General features: G+C 41.1%; 1 protein-coding gene across 1 annotated transcript in view; it reads right to left on the minus strand.

Annotated features, from left to right (window-relative positions):
* Window positions 1-21,209, minus strand: part of CTNNA3 (catenin alpha 3) — a 967,088-nt gene that overhangs the window by 931,299 nt on the left and 14,580 nt on the right. Inside the window, exons 3-4 of the mRNA XM_045025624.1 lie at window positions 19,569-19,675; window positions 9,738-9,930 (exon numbers count right to left, since the gene is read on the minus strand). Coding sequence (XP_044881559.1) covers window positions 9,738-9,930; window positions 19,569-19,670 — 295 coding nt within the window. The 5' untranslated portion in view covers window positions 19,671-19,675. The remainder of the gene's footprint in view (window positions 1-9,737; window positions 9,931-19,568; window positions 19,676-21,209) is intronic.

Here is a 21,209-nt window from a genome sequence, read left to right on the forward strand (position 1 = left end):
TAGATGGAAATAATGTAGGCAACAGCTGTTGTCTTTGAGACCATATATAGCCTGTAAGTAATAGCAAGAAATACCAAACATTTTAGTAAGCCTGAACAGCTCTGTTTGGAAAAAAATTATCACATATCCACAAGCGTCATTATCCTAGTGATAAACTACATTGTTGTTCTATTTTAAAAATAATTAAATATCAGCTGAAACTGAGTTTAAACGCAAACTGTAGTTTGATACTTACAATCTAAAATGTTTGTTAAAGAAAAAAGAGGAGTAGTTCAATGTATACAAGTCATTTTTTTTCTTGAGTAATAATATACAGGATTCCAAAAGTGAGTCCAGCACCTCTATGCTGGTCTTCACCAGTCAAAAGAAACCAGGATCAGACTCGCATCATAATTCATAGATTCCTCAGCACTTACAGAACCTTATTGAGTGACATCAGCCAAAATGCAAGCAGATGAGAGACTACATTTGTACCTTCTTGCTGTTGGTCTGCAACCAAGGGACAGATAAATTAGCTCAGTCCAAATCCAAGTTATCCAGATAATTTTAAAATCCCAATATGATCACCACATAGAAACTGAAGCTAGTTGCAGACACCTTATAATTTATGACAAGGCATACAAATAAATTACTTGGCTGTCACCATAAAAAATGATGCCCAGAGAAAATTATGCTGTGACATACATGATGTGTACCCACCTACATACATAGCTTATCAGGATTTATGATGTACATTTTCCAAAGACACTAAAGTAAATAACATAAGACCTCTAACAACAGCAGAATATGACATGAATAATAGGCAATGAAGTTATGATCTAGGTGGCATACCACAAGTTAAACCCAATATACAGCTGCAAAAAACTAAAAATGTTTGCAGTGTTAACAAACTAGCATGTATTGTACTGTAGTTCAGCTCCTTAATATTAACTTGAACAGCTCAACAAATCCTTGGAGGAAAATTGCCTGTGAACATTTAATTTGTCACTGTATAATGATAGGAGATACCACTGAATTAACATTCTTTTAAAATATATGAGCTGTAGGCAATCTACTTTATGTATTTATTTTTGTAGTCATCTCTGGTCTTGGCTCAGAGTCAATAAATAATTTCAAAGTCTGAAATATTTCTATATTATCTATGTATAAAAGTCAATAAAACTATGTTTTATTATCTTGTGTTACATGACTGGAATTGATGGGCTAAAATTTTAAGAGTGCTCCATAATGAGTGATTTTTTTAAAAGGCCTCAGCTGAGCATGTGTGACAGTTAATAATATCTGACATTCATCTTTTCATGCCAAAAGTTCAGAAACCATAAACATTCCGCACAAGTTCTGAAATGCAGCCATTCCTTGAGTAGAAGTAACCAGTGACTGCTACTCTGCATAGCAGTGGAGGCTTGGAAAGTATTGGCCAAGTATAACAAGGCAAAACTCCTATTCCTAGTCTTTCATGTCCACAAAGAGCAGATAAGACTGATTTTGAAGTTTTCATCTAAAAGACTTAAGCCCTGATTCAGGAAAGCATCCCTATTCAAAGACAAAACACTTACGTGTATGCTGAGCTATAAGCAGTGCTTAAGTCCCAATGAACCCAATGGGTGAAACCCTGGCTTTGTTGAAATCAATGGGAAAATGCCCCTTAATTTCAACAAGTCAGGATTTCACTAGGGTGTTTACGAGCTCCTCTGAATTAGAGCCCAGTTTGATGTAACTGCATGCTACTCAGTTTATCAATGGCTCCTCAGAAAAGGTCAAAGATGACTTTTTGGGGATAGAAGTCTGTTATTCCAGAGGGTAAAGTATCCCAAAGCTTGAAGCTTAGCATACTCAGGGTATGTCCTCACTGCAGTCTGAGGTGTGATTGCAGCACAGGTAGACATGCCTACTCTAGCTTCACCCATGCTAGCATGACTAAAAATAGCAGTGTAGATGCAGCAGTCCAGGTTTTGGCATGGGCTAACAAGGTGCATATGTACTTAGCGTTCTCAGAATATCTGCACAGCCTGTTTTAAAGCTCATGCCACCACTTCTACACTGCTATTTTTAGCCGTGATAGCATTGGGTGAAGCTAACATAGGTATGTCTACTGATGCTACGGTCACACATTGAACTGCAGTGTAGACATATCCTGGAGGGGAATGTCTTAGGGTACAAGACTGTTTTAACTAGACCTATTTCTTTCTGCTTTTATAAAGCTTGTTTTTAAATTGCCAACTGTATGGCTATCGCAAAAAGCATGGTGTGCCACTGATACGTTTGGTAATTATGTCTGTCTACAGGACTGTTTAGATCATAAGTTCAGTAACTACATAAATTACCTTTAACATATATTTGAAAAATATGTAAAGTGGAATAGAATAGCTTATGAAATGTTCTCTAAAAATTAAATATGCAAATTAGCAGAAGAGCTAACTGAAACTGAGAGATGTTGGTATCAAAGTGGTTTTAAGAAATTGATGCACACTAAAAACAAAAAAAAATGCTGTAGATCTAGAGAATTGCTGCAATAGATAATGGACCAAATTCTGCCATGACTTATACTCTATACAACCTTACTGAATTTAGTGGGGGTTATCTGGGATATAACCCACAGAAGAATTTTATTCAGTATGTAGCAAAGGACAGAATATTAGCTTGTATGACAACTTTTTATTTTTCTCTAAAGAGGTCAATTCTGAGTTACTGTCTGGCTTCCAAATTACTTTTTAAAAATGTGCCAAATACTACTTGTATTTACACTATAACATCACTAGGTTGCCCCTCTGCAAGTGAATAGAATTTGGCCCATCTTTTTTTCACATTTGTGGGACATACATGACCCTTTAGGGAGTTAAAATTCTACTGCACTGAGAGTCTATTGGTCTGGTCTTATGTATATGTTCAGTGTTATGGTTGAGCTCCTGATTGCTATGAGTCCCTGGCATCACTCTCCTTGGTCTCACTCCATGATGTAACCTAAAACTAATGTCTGAGTACGCAGACCTCGGTGAACTCTGTTCATCTGTTTACCATAAAAATAACCCATTTTCCAATTAAATGTGAGCAACCCTAAATATTACACAAAATCAGATGTACGTGACTAGAGAGGTGCTAAACTCAGTGCATTGACATGAGGTTCAGTGCACGTGAATGCAAAAACTAAAAAACACCTCAGCTGAAACAGTCAAGGTTTACTTGGTTTTATGTCAGAAACTATGCAAACCTGACAATTTTTGTATGGGTTCCACTTAAATCCATAATTTTCCCCTAACACCTCTTCCTCTAGCCTCAGCAGGTAGGGAGAAAAAAAACCCAGAATCCTAATCTCAGAAGAGCCAATGGGAAGAAGACTGCAGTGAGAGCCCCCTTCCCAGTCCCAAACTTTTCAGGGAATGTTTGACTGGTCAGGCCTTTCTGTACTGGTTCATGAAAAGGACTGGGAAGTCCTTCCACCCCAAACCCACCAAACAAACATCCTCATTCTTTAGCAGCAAGAGGAAAGAGTACACACACATCAGAGTGAGCTATATAATTACTTTCTTCCAAATAAGGTAATGAGAAATTGGTTCCTCACACTCATCTTTGTTAATTTAACCAGATTCAGTCTGATCAAAACATGACCACCTTTTACATTATTTTAAGCAAGCTGTAAGATCACATGTTCATTTCAATTAATTACATAACCAAGAAAGGTAATGAGGAGAAATGAGGCTGACATCACAGCAAATACAGGAACCAGATCCTTCAAAAAAAAAAAGGTGCAACTGCTTCCTGAGAGATTTATATAGATGGATTCTACACAGGGGAAATATGCATGACTTTCACAGAGGCGACATTGGTTAAACAAGTATTGTTTTATTGTATAACTGTTAGTGACAAAAATAACAGAGGAGATTTTCCAAGGCACAAATGGCTGTTAGGCACACAATTCCCTCTGTGCCTTTGAAAATCCCAGCCAACAAAATTAATGAATGAATGGTGTCAGTTGGGTAAAACCTTGTTATGGGTTTAGTTAAAACCTTACTGATAGGTGCGAACTCACTCTTCAATTAATGTAACTAATAAGCCCCTACCTAAAACAAAAAGGAGTATGAGAATCTGTCCAGAAGCTTTTGCTGAGTATTGTTGTGAGTGGGTGTAGAAATCAATTGTATACAGTCGATTGCATATGTCCGCACTAAGCACATTAAGTCGGTGGAGTGCGTCCTCACTACCGTGGCTAGCATTGACTTACAGAGCGGTACACTGTGGGTAGCTATCCCACAGTTCCCCCAGTCTCCACTGCCCACTGGAATTCTGGGTTAAGCTCCCAATGCCTGATGGGGCAAAAACATTGTCGCAGGTGGTTTTGGGTACATGTCGTCAGTCACCTCTTCCTTCGTGAAAGCAATGGCAGACAATCATTTTGCACCTTTTTTCCTGAGTTACCCGTGCAGACACCATACCACAGCAAGCATGGAGCCCACTCAGCTCACCATCACTGCTGCTGTTGTGAGCATTGTAAACACCTCACGCATTATTCTGAAGTATATGCAGAACCATAAGAGACGCCAGCACAAGGGGGATTTTGATGAGGACATGGACACAGACATTCCTGAAAGCATGGGCTGTGGCAATTGGGACATCATGGTGGCACTGGGGCTGGTTGATACAGTGGAACACCGATTCTGGGCCAGGCAAACAAGCACAGACTGGTGGGACCACATAGTGTTGCAGTATGGGATGATTCACAGTGGCTGCGAAACTTTTGCATACATAAGTCCACTTTCCTGGAACTCTGTGAGTTGCTTTCCCCCACCCTGAAGCACAGGAATACCAAGATGAGAGCTGCCCTGACAGCTGAGAAGTGAGTGGCAATAGTCCTGTGGAAGCTTGCAATGCCTGACTGCTACCGGTCAGTCGGGAATCAATTTGGAGTGGGCAAGTCTACTGTGGGGGTTGCTGTGATCCAAGTAGCCAATGCAATCATTGACATTCTGTTATCAAGAGTAGTGACTCTGGGAAATGTGCAGGTCATACTGGATGGCTTTGCTGCAATGGGGTTCCCTAACTGTGGTGGGGCGATACACGGAACACATATCCCCATCTTGGCACTGGACCACCTTGCCAACCAGTACATAAACCGCAAGGGGTACTTCTCAATGGTGCTAAAAGCAGTGGTGGATTACAAGGAACGTTTCACCAACATCAGCGTGGGATGGTGGGGAAAGGTGCATGACACTTGCATATTTAGGAACTCCGGGATGTTCGAGCAACTGCAAGAAGGGACTTATTTCCCAGACCAGAAAATTACTGTTGGGAATGTTGAAATGCCCATAGTTATCCTTGGAGACCCCTTGCTCCTGGCTCATGAATCCTTACACAGGCCGCCTGGACAGTAGTAAGGAGCAGTTCAACTATAGGCTGAGCAAGTGCAGAATGGTGGTAGAATGTGCCTTTGGATGTTTAAATGCTTGCTGGCACAGTTTACTGACTCGGTTAGACCTCAGCGAAACCAATATTCCTATTGTTATTGCTGCTTGCTGTGTGCTCCATAATATTTGTGAGGGTAAGGAGGAGACGTTTATGGCGGGGTGGGAGGTTGAGATAAATTGCCTGGCATCCGATTTTGAGCAGCCAAACACCAGGGCAATTAGAAGAGCACAGCAAGGCGCACTGCGCATCAGAGAGGCTTTGAAAGCCAGTTTCATGACTGGCCAGGCTTCAGTGTGACTGTTGTGTGTGTTTCTCCTTGATGCAAACCCGCCCCCTTTGTTGATTTTAATTCCCTGTAAGCCAACCACCCTCCCCCCTTCAAAATAAAGTAACTACTGTTTTGAAACTATGCATTCTTTCTTTATTAATTTTTAAAAAATGAGATAATGGACAAGGCAGCCCAGGTAGGGTGGGGGAGGAGGTAAGGACAAGGCCACATTTTTTATTGTAGCCACACTAAAAATCAAACTGTTTGAATTACAGCCTTCTGTTGCTTAGGCCATCCTCAGAGTGGAGTGGCTGGGTGCCTGGAGCCTCCCCACCCACATTCTTGGGCATCTGGGTGAGGCAGATATGGAACTTGGGGAGGAGAGCAGGCAGTTATTCAGCTGGGGTCTGTGTTCTTGTTGGCTTTCCTGCAGCTCCAACAGACACTTCATCATGTCCGTTTGCTCCCCCAACAGACGCTTCATCATGTCCGTTTGCTCCCCCATTAGCCTCAGCATTGCGTTCTGTCTCTGCTCTTCGCGCTCACTTAATTCTTTCCTGGACTCTGCCACTGAATGCCTCCATGCATTAAGCTGTGCCGTATCAGTGCGGGGGGACTGCATGAGTTCAGAAAACATGTCATTGCGAGTGCGTTTTTTCGCCTTCTAATCTGTGATAACCTCAGGGATGGAGATGATATGGGGAGCGTATGGGGAAACATTTGCACCTGGGGGGAGACAAAAAGGGAGAGTAAAATTTAAGATGATACATTTCTGAGAACAAAAGGGAGACTCTTTCACAGTGAATCAAGCAATTAACAGCAGACAGCACATGTGCTTGAGGTAGAAGGTCGCATTTTACCTTTTATATTGAGCCCCTGCTGGTATGGTGACACATCACACATGGCTGGGCAACAGAATTTGGTTTCCAGGCAGCCATGTAAGCCAAAGGGTACGAGGGTTTGGTTTCTAACGCCTTCATAACATGTGGGAATGTTTTCAAACTGCAGCACCCTCCTTTCCCAGAGCTAGCAATGGGTTGGGTTTCATATTTAAAAGGAGGGGCTGCAGTTTTTGGGTGGATGCGCAGCAGACACCTATCCTCACCCCACCACATGGCTATTCTCTGGGAAGATCCCTTCACCCCTCCCCCCTGCCGTGTGGCTATTCTCTGGGATGATCCCTTTTAGCCAAGCACAAATAGCCCAGCATGAACAGGGTCCTTTTACTGTTCCCTTACAAAAATTCCCTTATTTCAACCAGGTGACCAAGAACGATATCACTCTACTGAGGCTAACACAGAAAGATATAGACCGAATGTTGCTTGAATGCGACCAAAACCCAGGACCATTCACTGCCATGCTTTCTGCTGCAATGATTCCAGAATAATTGCTACTGGCTTGGCATGGTAAAGTGTCCTACCGTGGAGGATGAAATAAGACAGCCCTCCCCAGAAACCTTCTGGAAAGGCTTTCAGAGTACCTCCAGGAGAGCTTCGTGGAGATATCCCTGGAAAATTCCCACTCCATCCCCAGACATGTGAACATACCTTTCCAGTAGCTGTACTGGCTGTGAATGCATCCCAAGTCTTCAGGGCAAATCAAACATTAATCACTATTGCTTTTAAACCCTGTACTGTAGTTACAAATGTGCACTCACCAGAGGTGCCGTCTCTGGCTTCAGGATCAGGGATCCCACCTTGGGAGGGTATTGGCTCCAGGGTGAAGAAAAGTTCCTGGCTGCTGGGGAGAATGGATTCACCGCTTGCCTGCTGCGCATTCTTCTGCTCCTCCTCCTCCTCTTCCTCATCCACAAAATCCTCCTCCCTGTTGCGTGAGACTCCCCCCTTGCAGGTGTCCACAGACAGTGGTGGGATAGTAGTAGGGTGCCCCCTAGAATGGCATGCAGCTGGTCATAGAAGCGGCATGTATAGGTCTCTGACCTGGAGCGACCGTTTGCCTCCTTTGTCTTTTGGTAGGCTTGCCTGAGCTCCTTAACTTTCACACAGCACTGCTGTGTGTCCCTTGTGTAGCCTCTGTCCAACATGCCCTGTGAGATTTTGGCAAATATATTTGCATTTCTTCTTTTTGATTGGAGTTCGGCCTGCACAGATGCTTCTCCCCATACAGCAATCACATCCAATGTCTCCCTTTCGGTCCATACTGGAGCTCGTTTGCGATTCTGGGGGGACTGCATGGTCACCAGTGCTTCCGCCATGCTGACCAAACAGGAAATGAAATTCAAAAGTTCCGGGGCTTTTCCTGTGTACCTGGCTAGTGCATCAGAGTTCAAAGTGCTGTCCAGAGCAGCCACAATGGAGCCCTCTGGGATAGCTCCCAGAGGCCAATACCATCAATTTGGGTCCCACTACTCCAAATCTGACCCAGCAAGGTCGATTTTAGCACTACTCCCCTCGCCGGGGAGAAGTAAAGAAGTTGATTTTAAGAGCCCTTTAGGTCGACGGAACGGGGTTGGTTGTGTGGACGCAGTCATTTTTAAATTGACCTAACACGGCTAAATTTGACCTAACCCCGTAGTGTAGACCAGGCCTGAGGGTATGTCTACACATAAAACCACTACCGCAGCACAGCTGTGCCTCTGTAGCCCTTCAAAGAAGACACTACTTACACCAACAGAGAATTCTCCCATCAACCTAGCACTGTCTACATCCGGGCTTAAGTTGATTTAACTGTATTGCTCAGGGGTGTGAATACCGACCTAATATTCTAGGTGTAGAATAGGCCAGAAACAGACAGACAGACAGACAGCTGAACACATGGTGTTAACCCTGGAAGAAACCTGTGGAGAGGTTTGAGTCAGCGGTGTAGGCTGAAAAATATGCCCTTGATGCTGCAAGCAAAAGAATCTGTTTCCTGCTATTGGATTCCTTTTCATTCAGAGACACAGGACTTTGTACATTCTTTGTAAATAAACAAAACTGCATCAAAGAAATACCTGGCTATCACCAATTTCTGCTCCCATCTGGAATACCCCCAGGGCCCCAAATTGACTGAGGTAAAATAAATAAATAAATAAATAAATAAATAAATAAATAAATAAATAAATAAATAAATAAATAAATAAAAGGACAACATTACTGTATTTGAGGAAATAAAATGTAATTTAGGGTTGAAACTAGGTGAAGGTTTCTAACCATCAGATAAGTGAAATTCTGAAAAAGCTTTCTAAGGGGAGCAGTGGCAGGGGAGGAAATTAAAAAAAAAAGAGTATAACTGGCTTAAAGACTCAGCTTGATAAATTATGGATGAGATTGCCTACAATGGCATGTGGCCCATCGACGACTGCCAGTAGCAAAAATCCCCAATGGCCAGAGATGGGACACTAGACGGGGAGGGCTCTGAGTTACCTGGAAAAGAATTATCTGTGGTATCTGCCTGGTAGGTCTTTCCCACATGCTCAGGGTCTAACTGATTGCCAACCCCAAATATAGCAGAGACCCTGGGGTAGTTTTGCTTTCCTCTGCAGCATGGGGCACAGGTCACTTGCAGGTTTAAATTAGTGTAAATGGTGAATTCTCTGTAACTTGAAATCTTTAAATCATTATTTGAGGACTTCAGTAACTTAGCCAGAAAATAGGAATCTATTTCAAGAGTGGGTGAGGCCTGCAACGTGCAGGAGGTCAGACTAGGGGATCACAATGGTCCCTTCTGACCTTAAATTCTATGAGTCTAAGCATATTAAAGACTAATGGCATCACATTAAGACTACAGAATCACTATTAAACTGTATAACATGTTTTTAAGTACAGAATTTGTAGAAATTTCCCCCCCCCCCTTTTTTTAAACTGACATCTTCAATTGTGCAATATCTACAAATAACATCTACTGGATAATCTTCAGCCTGGTGAGTGCTAAACTAATCTCAGAGAGACAAAACCAAAGAACCAAGGACATTATTTCACCACAATGATATACTTTTTATTTTAAAGAACAAACTTCAGTAAATGGGAAAGGCAATTTGCATTTTAGAGATAGACACACTAACAAAAATTATATGTATAACTGAATTCCTTAAAGCACCTGGTTTATTCACAGTGGGTACTGTACTTACTTTCTTTACGAACATCATTAAGTGCTGCATTAAGTTCCTCCTTAAATACAATGGCTTCCTTAGCAATTTTCTCTCCTTTGTCCAATAGATTCCAAGTGGCTTTTTCCACAGAAGCTAAGAGGACACGGGCTCTTTTGGAACATCCTTTTTTCTTATTAGAAGGGGTTTGTGGGCAATTCACTAATGTGGTAACCTAAAATTTAAAAATAAATAAATGAGTGTCTTAAATTCTGCAGCCAATAGACTAATATTGCTTTTAGTTATTTAAAATTAACAACAAAATAATGAACAGCCCTAGGAGTGAGCAGATACTTCAAAAATAAAGAGCCACACCCAAAAATATATTGTTAGACTCGACAATTTTTTTAATCTCAGTGTCTGACTTTTGAAATTCTCCCAGATATATTACCTTCATTTCATAGGGTTCAAAACAAAGCTGATAGAATATCATTGTTGCCACTCTGACCCATCTTATTACCATTGCTCTAAAATTCTTATGCTGTTTCCTATAAAATGTCATAATGACATAAAAATTAAAAGTGTATTTACAAAATCCTCAGTAACAGCAGGAAGCATAACTCTCAGTTTCACTTCCATTGCTCCCACAATCCCTTTTGGCTACTCCCCCTACCATCTCTCAAGCAGGGACAGAAAGAGCGTCCACAGTATGCAATGGGTGCAGACCCATCTCTCCACATTTTTCCCCTAATGTAGGGCAGAATCACAATGGACAGGATTTAGCCCAAAATAATTCAATGTTTTTGCAAATCATTTAAGATGTGCATAATGTTTGTTTGGAATCTAGGTTAGAGCATAATCATCTAAACTGTTTTTAAATCATGCATTTTAATGAGCATAAGCAAGCTATTTTCATGTAGCTTCCCACTCTACATTCCACATCTATTGAACACAACCTCCACACTCCATCATAAATTTTTCTAACAAAGTATTTTCTGATGCATTGCAATGGCTGTCACACTAATAGTGCATTCTAAAGAGATTTTTTTTTTAAAAAGGGAAGCATTGTCGATTTAACAAACATCAAAAGATATTTTCACTAATGATGTTTTGAATTCTTTATTATTCTTCTAGTTCGTTATGCTGTGCCAGCAGATCTTTAGTATAGTTTAAAATTCAGGTTAAACTCTAGTTCAGGCAGCTATAGTGCTTGTTGTTTGATATGAGGCAGTATGTCAAAGGGTGCATAATAAAGATAACACCACCCATCCGCCTCATTGGACAGGAAACTTGATTGGACAGCTGTGTGGAAGGCAGATGCAGGGTGGGGAGAGGACATGTCCAGGAAGAAGGTACTGGCCCCTCCTTCTCCATAGGTTCTCTGCCTCCAATTGGGCAGGCAAGGGTAGATGGAAGCTGACTGGCCCTTAGCTCCTCCCCCTTCAGTAATTTAAACAATTTTCCAGGTCTTTGGAGCCTCTTGTTCCATTCATAAATGCTGGAACTAGGGGTGCTGAAGGTGCTGCTGCACCCCTGGCTTGAAGTGGTTTCCATCATATGCAGGGTTTACAGTTTGGTTCAATTGCTCTCCACACCTCCACAATACAAATTGTTCCAGCACCCATGGAACTTCCATTGAGGATGCCCCACCCTGCCCCTTTCTCCCTCCCTTTGCAGTATATGAGCTGTGTTTTCAGGATGTTGCGTGTCTGCCTGATTGCTTTTTTGGGGTCAGGAAGGAATTTTTCCCATTAGGCTCAAACTAGCAGAGATCTACTGTGTTTTGTCATCTTCCTGGCAGCATCTATCAGGCACAGCTCCGTTACGAGGAATAAGACTTTAAAATACCATTAGTAATTGGTGATATTGTTTAGCTTGTCATAGCTTGAGGTCAGTATTCAGTGTGGATAAAGGCCATGCCCAGAGGTAAAGAGAGACCTGGTATTTCATTAGTGGGCCTTATGCCTATGGGAGAAAGGGAGTCCTGACATCTTTGCAGACCTGTGGTACACTTTGTTCCTCGTGCAGGGAGGAGAATGAAACTATTCAGATGAACTAACTGAATCCTAGAGGTAGTCCAGGGAGAGTCTACTCACAGTTATGGGTTATATGGTAGGAGTCCTATAACCCATTTTACTGACCCACTTAAATGCCTAGCATGAGAGAGTTGGGGGAGGTAGGGCAGAGGCACCTCCTCCCCAGAGTTACGCTAACAAAATTCCAGCCTGCCACATAAATTCATTCCTATGTCTGTCTCCCTTCAACTGCATATCCTGATCAAGACCCTGATCAAGATCTGGTGGTATACAGGCTTTTATTCAGAAGTTCACATGGTTTCGTGTCCTGCTGGATCAGTGCCTAATAGAGGGTCTTCAACAGATCCTCAGGAAAGCATTTCCATAACCAGTCCTTGAAACGAGGAAGTCTTGACCCCTGCCTCATTCATATGGAATTTTGGGACAGAGAACAAAGACAAGCTGGCACCTGACCTCAACTATTTTGGAGAGTCATGCAGGAGACATGTCAAGTACAGATTATTAAAAAGAGTTTTCTTTAGATTGATGAGCGCAGCCTCAGTTCAAACTTCAATAGAAAGAAATCAAATTATTTACTTCACATAAATCAGCCAGCTGGTGGAATATGCACTGAAAGCAACAGTCTAAATAACTTACTTTAGAAATCCTAAAATGTTATTTTCAGGGGATTCAATATACAGCCACAAGGACCATATTTTGTTAAGAGCCAGTTTCACAGTTTATAGGCTGATATTTCCAATGTGGAAGGCAGCAAACTTAATGTTAAAGACTAGCATGCAAGCCTGAATGATTTAAGTCCTGAGAGAAAACACCATTTCACCTAAATGAAAAGCAGGATGGATTTAAAGAAATATGGTTACTTGCCATTCTCAGAAATTTATTACTAGTACATTTTGTTTATTTTAATTTTCACTGCATTCAGATGTGTGTAATGTACCTTTACACACATGTGATAGTTGTTTAATGTGTTTTGTACAATTAAAAAAAAGTCAAACAGAAATAAAAAACAAACAACAAAAATATGATACTCATTCCAGTAGATGAAAGCTTATACCTGCAGGACCCTGCATCTTCAGGATCTCTGCCAGGAACATAAGAAGATAAAACATAATGCATTCATTTCCATAGAAATGGGCTCAATATTATTTCTTTGAGGCAGACTCTGATCTAAAATACCCATCACAATTTGATAAAAAGTTCTTGGCTCACATAGGTTAGGAAATATAAAAATAATATTGAAAGATGTGTAATGAAGATGCTGAATGAGGGATGCAACTTGCACAGGGATAGCTGAACTGTGTAGTGGCATCATACTAGGTTTGCTCCTTTTGCTACATCATTAATACAGCTAGCAGTGGAAGGGTACAGTACCCAGACAAAATGCTAGCATAATAGCACATGCTATCAGATAAAGTATGATCCCATTTATCCAGTCCATGCTCAGACACAGCTCCCAGTTAATTAAATACTGTCACATCCTCCTGCACCCCAGTGGCAATGTACACCAAGCATGTTTTCCAACACTCAGTGAAAACCTTGATTTTCAGAAGGTATTCAGTATATGTGGAGAAAAAGAATTATACTACAGATTCAAACTTCATTCCTGAGATTCTCACGCTATGTACCTCCAAGCTGCAAATGTCAAGCAAATTGTCTTTGCTTTTCATTTCCAGATTTCATCTAAAAGATTCTGGGTTAGGCCAGAGGCTGGGCGTTCTTGATTTAAGGGTCTGTGTGTACCCAACACAGGCTCTGAATAGGATAATATGGGCCTCAGAAGCCAAATCAACATATCAAACTGCACCTGCAGAAGGGGCCAGTTGGAACTGGGGAGCCTCTCACTGTTCAAAAGAATAAAGCATTTGTTTTGAGCTGCCTAGTGGCAAGGGCCGTACAGCTTGCCTATACTTTCAAACACTAACAGTCCTTTCTGTAATTCAGATGTCTGGAGAAAACAAAGAAGTACTGCCCATATAAATTGTGGTTAATAGTTTTTTGCCACTCTTAAGACAGGTCTGCACTACAGAATTACTTCAGCATAACCACGTCGCTCAGGGGTATGAAAAATCCACATCCCGTGCAATGTAGTTCTACTGACCTAAGCACGGGTCTAGACAGCATTATGTCAGCAGGAGAGCTTCTCTCATTGACATATCTACTGCCTCTCATGGAGGTGGATTAACTATGTCAACGGAAGAGCTCTCCTGTCAGCATAGAGTGTCTCCATTAAAGCACTATAGCGGCATCAGTGCGAACTGTGTCAATGCAGTGTTTTAAGTGTAGACCTGCCCTTACAGTGCACTTATGCTACACAGAACTAAAGACAACTCCCCTATTACTAATACACTTCCATTGGCCCTTCCATCCAAAAGGAGGAACCCTAAGCTACAAATGTGTTGTGACAATCAGAGGCCAGACACCCCAAGGGGATAACAGAACATTTAATCCCCCCAAAAAAGCAGTTAAACCAACTGACGCCATACACTGTTATTGTACTATAAAATATATCAAGTGAGGTCTTTTGTGAAAGCTTGTAATGCTCTGAACTTGGCCATTATGACATATGTATACAGATTGTCATTTTGTGTATTTAGAAAACTGTGCTCAAACTGTGCTGCAACTTCAGCTACATCTCACAGCAAGGTGGTGAGCAGTCAAGCAGGAAGGGGCACCTACCAAGCCACTTGTTCACATCAAACTGGCTTCAAGTAACTATCCCCATTGTCCAACCCAGGAAGAGACATTAATGGAAAGAGACCGAGATAATTTGAAATTGAAAAGAAGATCCGAGCTTCCAAGTTGTGGGGAATTTTCCACTTTGATTAATCACGAGTCACCATGGACAAAGAGAAAAAAAAATAAGTCTTTTAAAAGCAGGCTTGGAACTGAAGTTTTTTATCCAGAACTTGGAGGACAGTCTCAAAGTGGCAGGCTGTCTGTGAATGCTGAATGCCTTCTATAGCTAGGGGGTATGCTGGGAAAGACAATAAATGACTCTTACTAGAAATATGAAAACGTAAAGCCTGATGTTGCATCTTTGTGTTTATTTTCTGTGTAACTTGTGCTTCCCTTTAATAAAAATATCAAAGATGAAATAGTAAGTATGCTTTATTTTTATCTCAAGCAGGTGTCTGGTGTGCAAACTGCGCAGAGCATGTGTGCCAAAGGGAGCTGATAACTGTGATGCTGATTTCATGTCTTCAGAGTTGATATACCAGAGGAGAATGGTCCAAGTGTCTTTTCAGTAAAAGAATAAGCAGGCCTGAGAACCACAACACCAAATATACTCGACCCTTCCCTGTCCCCTGCACACCTATTCTTTTCCCTCCATGCATATCCCCAATCTGCTGCCTCTTTAGTTGTAGTGAGACTGCTGTTCTCTGTCTGGTGAGCACTCTTCTGGGGAGTGCTATGGGCATGCTCTTTCCCAGGCCCAGCAGGAGAGATGCCTTCACATAAATGGACAAGAGAGAAAACTCAACTGAGCTTCAACAAAACAATGAAACTGGCTATACACCTAATGTTGTCAAATGAACACAATGAACAAACTGAAAGGAGAGTTTTCCATTAAACTCCTGCAGTTACAGTAATCTTAAATACAACAAATCTTGAAACAATAATAGGTACAACACTTTCAGATGAAGACAGTTTACATGTTGATGGGATCTCTTTAAAGGAAGGCTGCAGAAAAAAAAAGGGGGGTGGGGTTTGAAGAATTTGGCAAACATACTTTCCAAACCCCAGAGTTCAGGGTTTTTAAGTGGATTGTACACCCACAATCCTCACATGCCTATAAGCAAAATAATAAGAATACCATTTAGGTCAGCAATTACCTGAAATCAATGTTGCCTTTGGTGCTACATATATTAATCAACAAAGTTATTTATTATGAAGCCTACTTGGGGAGTTCACAAATGGCATGTCACTGAGAGTGCATCCCAGCTTTATGATTCAGCAACCTTTAGAACCTAAAAAGCCTATATAAAATATTTCTTGAAGGCCATCAGCCTATTCAATCTGACAGTAGAGTCAGACTTTATAGTGCTTGTGAATTAGGCAAAAAATGCAACACTCATCAACTGAGCTTTTACCTATAAAGACACAAAGGTGCAGATATGATCTAGATTGGACCACTTTCACAGACTGCATCTAGCAGTGTGGCCTACCTTTTACAGGTTATACAATAAATAGAAGTAAAAAAAAATGCAACTTTGCATAAAACTAAGTTTCTTCCCCCCTTACATTGCCAAGCACAGATATGGGGGGGGGGGGCGCAGAGTGAGGACAGCCAGCTTCATCAATATTACTGAACATGCTCAGTACAAGCCAAGCAGCAAATCTGGGAGGAGTGTGACCCTGCATGCCCCGCCCCCATGTATCACCTCTTTTACCCAGTGAGGACTTTTTAAAGCGATTAAGTGCATATGCATATAGTTACAATAAAAAAATGTAATTGCTGGGAAAAAGATTGTCTAATCCTTTGGAGGAATTTATTGCAGATAGATGCAACTGTGAAAGTTATCACACAGAGTAAATGGAATTGGATGACTAAAATGTATCAAGCTTGGCATCCATGCACAATTACCTCCTGATTTACCTATGTACTGGGGGAAAACTTTTAGATTGAAGAGAAATCAAAGCTTAAAATGAAGAATAAGGAAACTATTAAAAGAACAGGCTAAAGATTTATGAACAAATGAATCTGGAAGTCAGACAGTGACGTAAGTCACTATCAATTAGTGTACAGATTATATGTAAAGGTGGTAAGTAACCTGGAACATTCTGCACTCAACACTTTAAGGAATATAACAAAACAATGGAAGCTATACTAAGGAATAAATGCAGAGAGATTAACAATGAATATTCGCTATAGCGAAATAATGACGATTTTTCATAACTTTCTTTTCAGATTCATGTTGATCTGGAATCTGTAATGGAAGATACTAACTTCAGACAGAATCAAAGCCTTAGAATGTTTATTTTATTTATTCATTATTGGTGACTAAGAATAAGTTAGTATTATTTTGAATTAGCCTGGTCACCTTGTGGTCATACTCTGCATTGACCAAAGATACTACTTTTAGGGGAACTGCCAAAGGAAACTATTGTAGAGTCATCTAGAAAAAAAATATGTTTCTGTTCTGCTCTAGATCCACCTTCTACCTCCCTCAGAACCTTCACCTTTATTCAGACACACACTTCCACCACAACTAGAGTCACAACATAGGATCTGCACCAATAAATTCAACAGGTTGTTTCTATTTCAATCAACATTGGGGCATTTTTACTTTCAGGCACAAAGGTTTGGATCCTCCAAAGGGATGAGCACCCTCAACTGCCTTTTAAGACCAGTGACACCTCAAAGGGCTGTAATACAAACATTAAGTACCAATGTAAAATAATCAGGGGTCACCAATGTGTCCATGATAAAAATGTTGAGGTCCGTGGTAATTTTTCAAGAAACATTGAATGACATAACCCTCTTCTCCCCCCCTCCCCGTCCATCACTAAGTAAGATAACTTTGTCAAGTGTCCGTCACGCAACATAGTGCCAACCCCTGAAAATAATCTATTTGACTAGAGTATGAGGGCCTGATCCAAAGCCCATTGACAGAGGCCACACATGGAGGGGCACACTGGGTCACATGTCACCTCCCCCCCCCGCCCCCAAGATTCGCTGCTTGGCTTATACTGAGCATGGTCAGTAACATCTCCTGAAGCTGCTGCCCTCACTATCGGCAGGCACAGGTTGTCTCTGCCTGTTGAAGTCAATGGGGGAGGGGAGGGTCTTTCATTGAATTCAACAGGCTATAGATCAGGCCCTACAGAAGGATTATGTTCTAACAGTCAGCAGGAGCAGAACACCAAATGAACAGTATAGCACTGTGACAAGAAGTTTGCTCTGCAGTGGTAACAAATTTTGAAAGAAAGTGATGTGCTGACATGGCTGTGCTATACGTAACTGACTAGAAGTGTCATTAGGGGCCACCTCTTGCACACCCCCTCATGGCCTCAGGGCAGCCCAGCAAGCAGACCCTGCCTCAGTTTCCCCCTTCAAGGCCTTTCTTCAATAACTCTCAACCCTGTTGTCCTTTCACACCCCTTTTCAGGTTCTGGTTTATTAAATTAACAAACATTCAAAATCCATCCATTTACTTCATTATCAGGTCACTCTGAGGCCTTTCCTGCCTGTAGTCTCATTCCTCAAGTCCCAAGTTTCCTCTACCGGAGCCTACTCACTCCCAGCAACCTCTGTACTCTATTCTAGTCTCCCTAAGAATCCCCTCCTCTCTCTAGCTTACTGCTGCTCTTCATAAGGCAGGGGTAGGCAACCTATGGCACGCATGCCAAAGGCGGCACACAAGCTGATTTTCAGTGGTACTCACACTGCCCAGGTCCTGGACACTGGTCTGGGGGCTCTGCATTTTAAGAAGCTTCATTTAAAATTAAATTAAACATTTTAAAAACCTTATTTACTTTACATACAACAATAGTTTAGTTATATATTATAGACTTATAGAAAGACACCTTCTAAAAACATTAACGTGTATTACTGGCACGTGAAACCTTAAATTAGAGTGAATAAATGAAGACTCAGCACACCACATCTGAAAGGTTGCCGACTCCTGTCATAAGGTAATCAGCTGATCCCCGCTCAGGTGTGTCCCCTTAGTTACTAGGGTTGGCTGGCCCTAGCCCTCAAAGGGGCAAGCGACCCTGTTACGAAAAGCAAATGCTGCTACATCTGTGCATAAAGGAAAAAAAATTCCAAGAATAGTTTAGGATTCAGAGAAGAGGACGTATTTCCTATTCCTAGCCTAATAAAGAAAGGACTACTGTTAAAAAGGGTGGTATAGTACAAGTACCTTTTTTTTATATACAGTCACATGCATAATCATTCTATTGCAATTCTGTCTAGGTTTTTTTCAACAAGGCATTTTCCATTGCATAGATGTAAAACAGAAAAAGAAGTTTCTTGTTTACATGTAAACTCAACTGTGTGTGATAAAGATTTTCTCTGTAAGTGGTGAACACTTTTGGAATAACCCTAAATTTTATAGTGTGACTCTGCTTACACTTAACAGGCTCAATTTATAGAGTTGCTGAGTTTTACTAAATCATTTGGTCTATGTTTCTGTTGACAAAAAACCCTGTCAATTTAAAATAATGATTGTGCAATATACAATAATTAAATGGCAGGGATATTAGGGACTGTCAGACAGGTTCATCTAAAACAGAACATGGCACAGAATGTGAAGTCTTTTAGGTTCAGATAACTAGACTTATCTACAGATCTCAAAACCCTTCCTTTCCCCTCTGTCCATCAACTGCAACCAGGGCCACCTAGAGGGGGAGGCAAGTGGGGCAATTTGCCCCAGGCCCCGGGCCCCACAGGGGCCCCCACAAGAATATAGTATTCTATAGCATTGCAACTTTTTTTATGGAAGGCCCCCCCGAAATTGCTTTGCCCGAGGCCCCCTGAATCCTCTGGGTGGCCCTGACTGCAACAGACTCAATTCCTTCCTTCCATGTGACATTTTATATACTGGAGCTCCACTTGTAATCTCTCTCTCCCTTCTAAATTTACATATTCATTGGGTAACACTGAATAAGGGTTTCAGTGGAACAGATTCTATTAGGTACAATAAAATGTGCTGCATTTGTGAGAATAGAGGAGGCTAAGTGAATTGGACTATTCCTGAGCCAGTATTGTGTATACATAGGTACAGAAGACTCAGATACAGTTTTCCCATCATTAGGTAGGAGTAAAGTAAATTCTTCCCTCGTTTCTCTCCTCTTATGAATGTCCATAATATTTCTGCAGTGCTAAAAATACCTGAATTATCAATGGTTCCAACAGCTTCTCCACTGTAAATGTCTGGATCTGAAGATCCTGAGGATCAATTTTCAATGTAACATTTGGCACTGCTGCTGACATGTCACCTGTATACAAAACAAAGATACAACAGTAAATAACAATAATTGGGACAGCAAGACTCATACTGGTATGGACCAAGGTACTTGGATAAGTGGAATGAATATCAGGGCCTAGGCTACTATGGTATGTGTCAACATAATATTCCTAACAAATATTTATCACCTAGAACAGTGGTTCCCAAACTGGGGTTCGCACATTACAAGGGTGTTGCCAGCAAAATTTCCCTAATGGCATCCAGAGGACCCCAGACATGGGAAGCAGGAGGTAGGATGCGGTTGCAGGGCAGACTTTCTACCTTTTTGTCTAGCACTTATAGCAAGAATTCTAGATTTTTACATAAATTTAAGTATTCTGGTATTCCCAAAAAAAATCCCGAGGAAGCTTTTAAACAAGAAAATTAGGTTATTTGATTTGAATGCTGCAACACCAATATATGTAAAGATACAACACAGTATGCATCGTATAGGATTACCACCACCTTAGGGTCTGCAGTCAAGCCCCAATTCAGGAAAGCATTTGAGCACATGCTTAATTTTAAGCACATGTTTAAATCCCATTGATTTTAGTGTGACTTAAGCACATGCTTAAAAACAAACACATGTTTAAGTGCCCTCTCTCCCAGCCTAAAACAGGAGGTAATAACTGTGCCAAAGCCCATGTTATATAGGTTAAAGTTGCCTCTAAGAGAAATTGGGGAGGACATTAGTCTTCACTATAAAATGGAGAAGGCTACTTCTTGTGGGAATTAATGCCCGTCAAGACATCTGTTGACATGATCATGAGCATTAAAACTTCAGCTGTCTCCCTCCCCACCTCCCACATTATTTATATTCACATAGCAATTGGGACCACTAGTCCTGGACCACGACCCCAGAGTGCTAGGCGCTGTACAAACACGGAACAAAAAAATTTGTTCCTGCCCCATACAGCATACAATCGAAGCATGAAAGTTTGTGCAACCTAAAATCTTCTGGCAACCCTATAGAGAAAAAATATCAAAACCAGACACATCTAAAAGGTATTGCTCTCCAGTAGGACAGAATAAAACACTCATCTTTAATCTTTATTAACTCAGCAAAAAGCTCATGTGAATCTATATCTAGACTGACTTTAATGTCAATGAAAGTTTTGCCATTAAGTCAAATGGGGCCAGGATTTCAGCCCTGGACTTTAATTTAGAAACAAAACTGGCTTTGGCATGACAGCCATAAGAATGCCAAAAGTCAGGATTTCACATTAACATTGTCCTGAGGACACCACTTTACCTAGTGGCTGTGTTAAAAACTACTAAATCTATTGCTTTATTTGCATCTTTATCACTGTCAAAATTTACGCCATTGAAAAGATGGATTAGTTCAGTACACAACAATAGGCAACAACCATTGCTGGAGGCCCTTCGTTAAAATAATTGGTAGTAGAATCAGGATATTCTGTTCTGGTGGAACTCTTGTTGTTCCATTAAAGTTACATTGGTCCCCCACATTTTTGGTTCATATCTGCTATTTGAAAATTTGAGAACGAATGACAACTATCAAAGAC

This window comes from Mauremys mutica, chromosome 7 (assembly GCF_020497125.1).
Source record: "Mauremys mutica isolate MM-2020 ecotype Southern chromosome 7, ASM2049712v1, whole genome shotgun sequence".
Taxonomy (NCBI): domain Eukaryota; kingdom Metazoa; phylum Chordata; order Testudines; family Geoemydidae; genus Mauremys; species Mauremys mutica.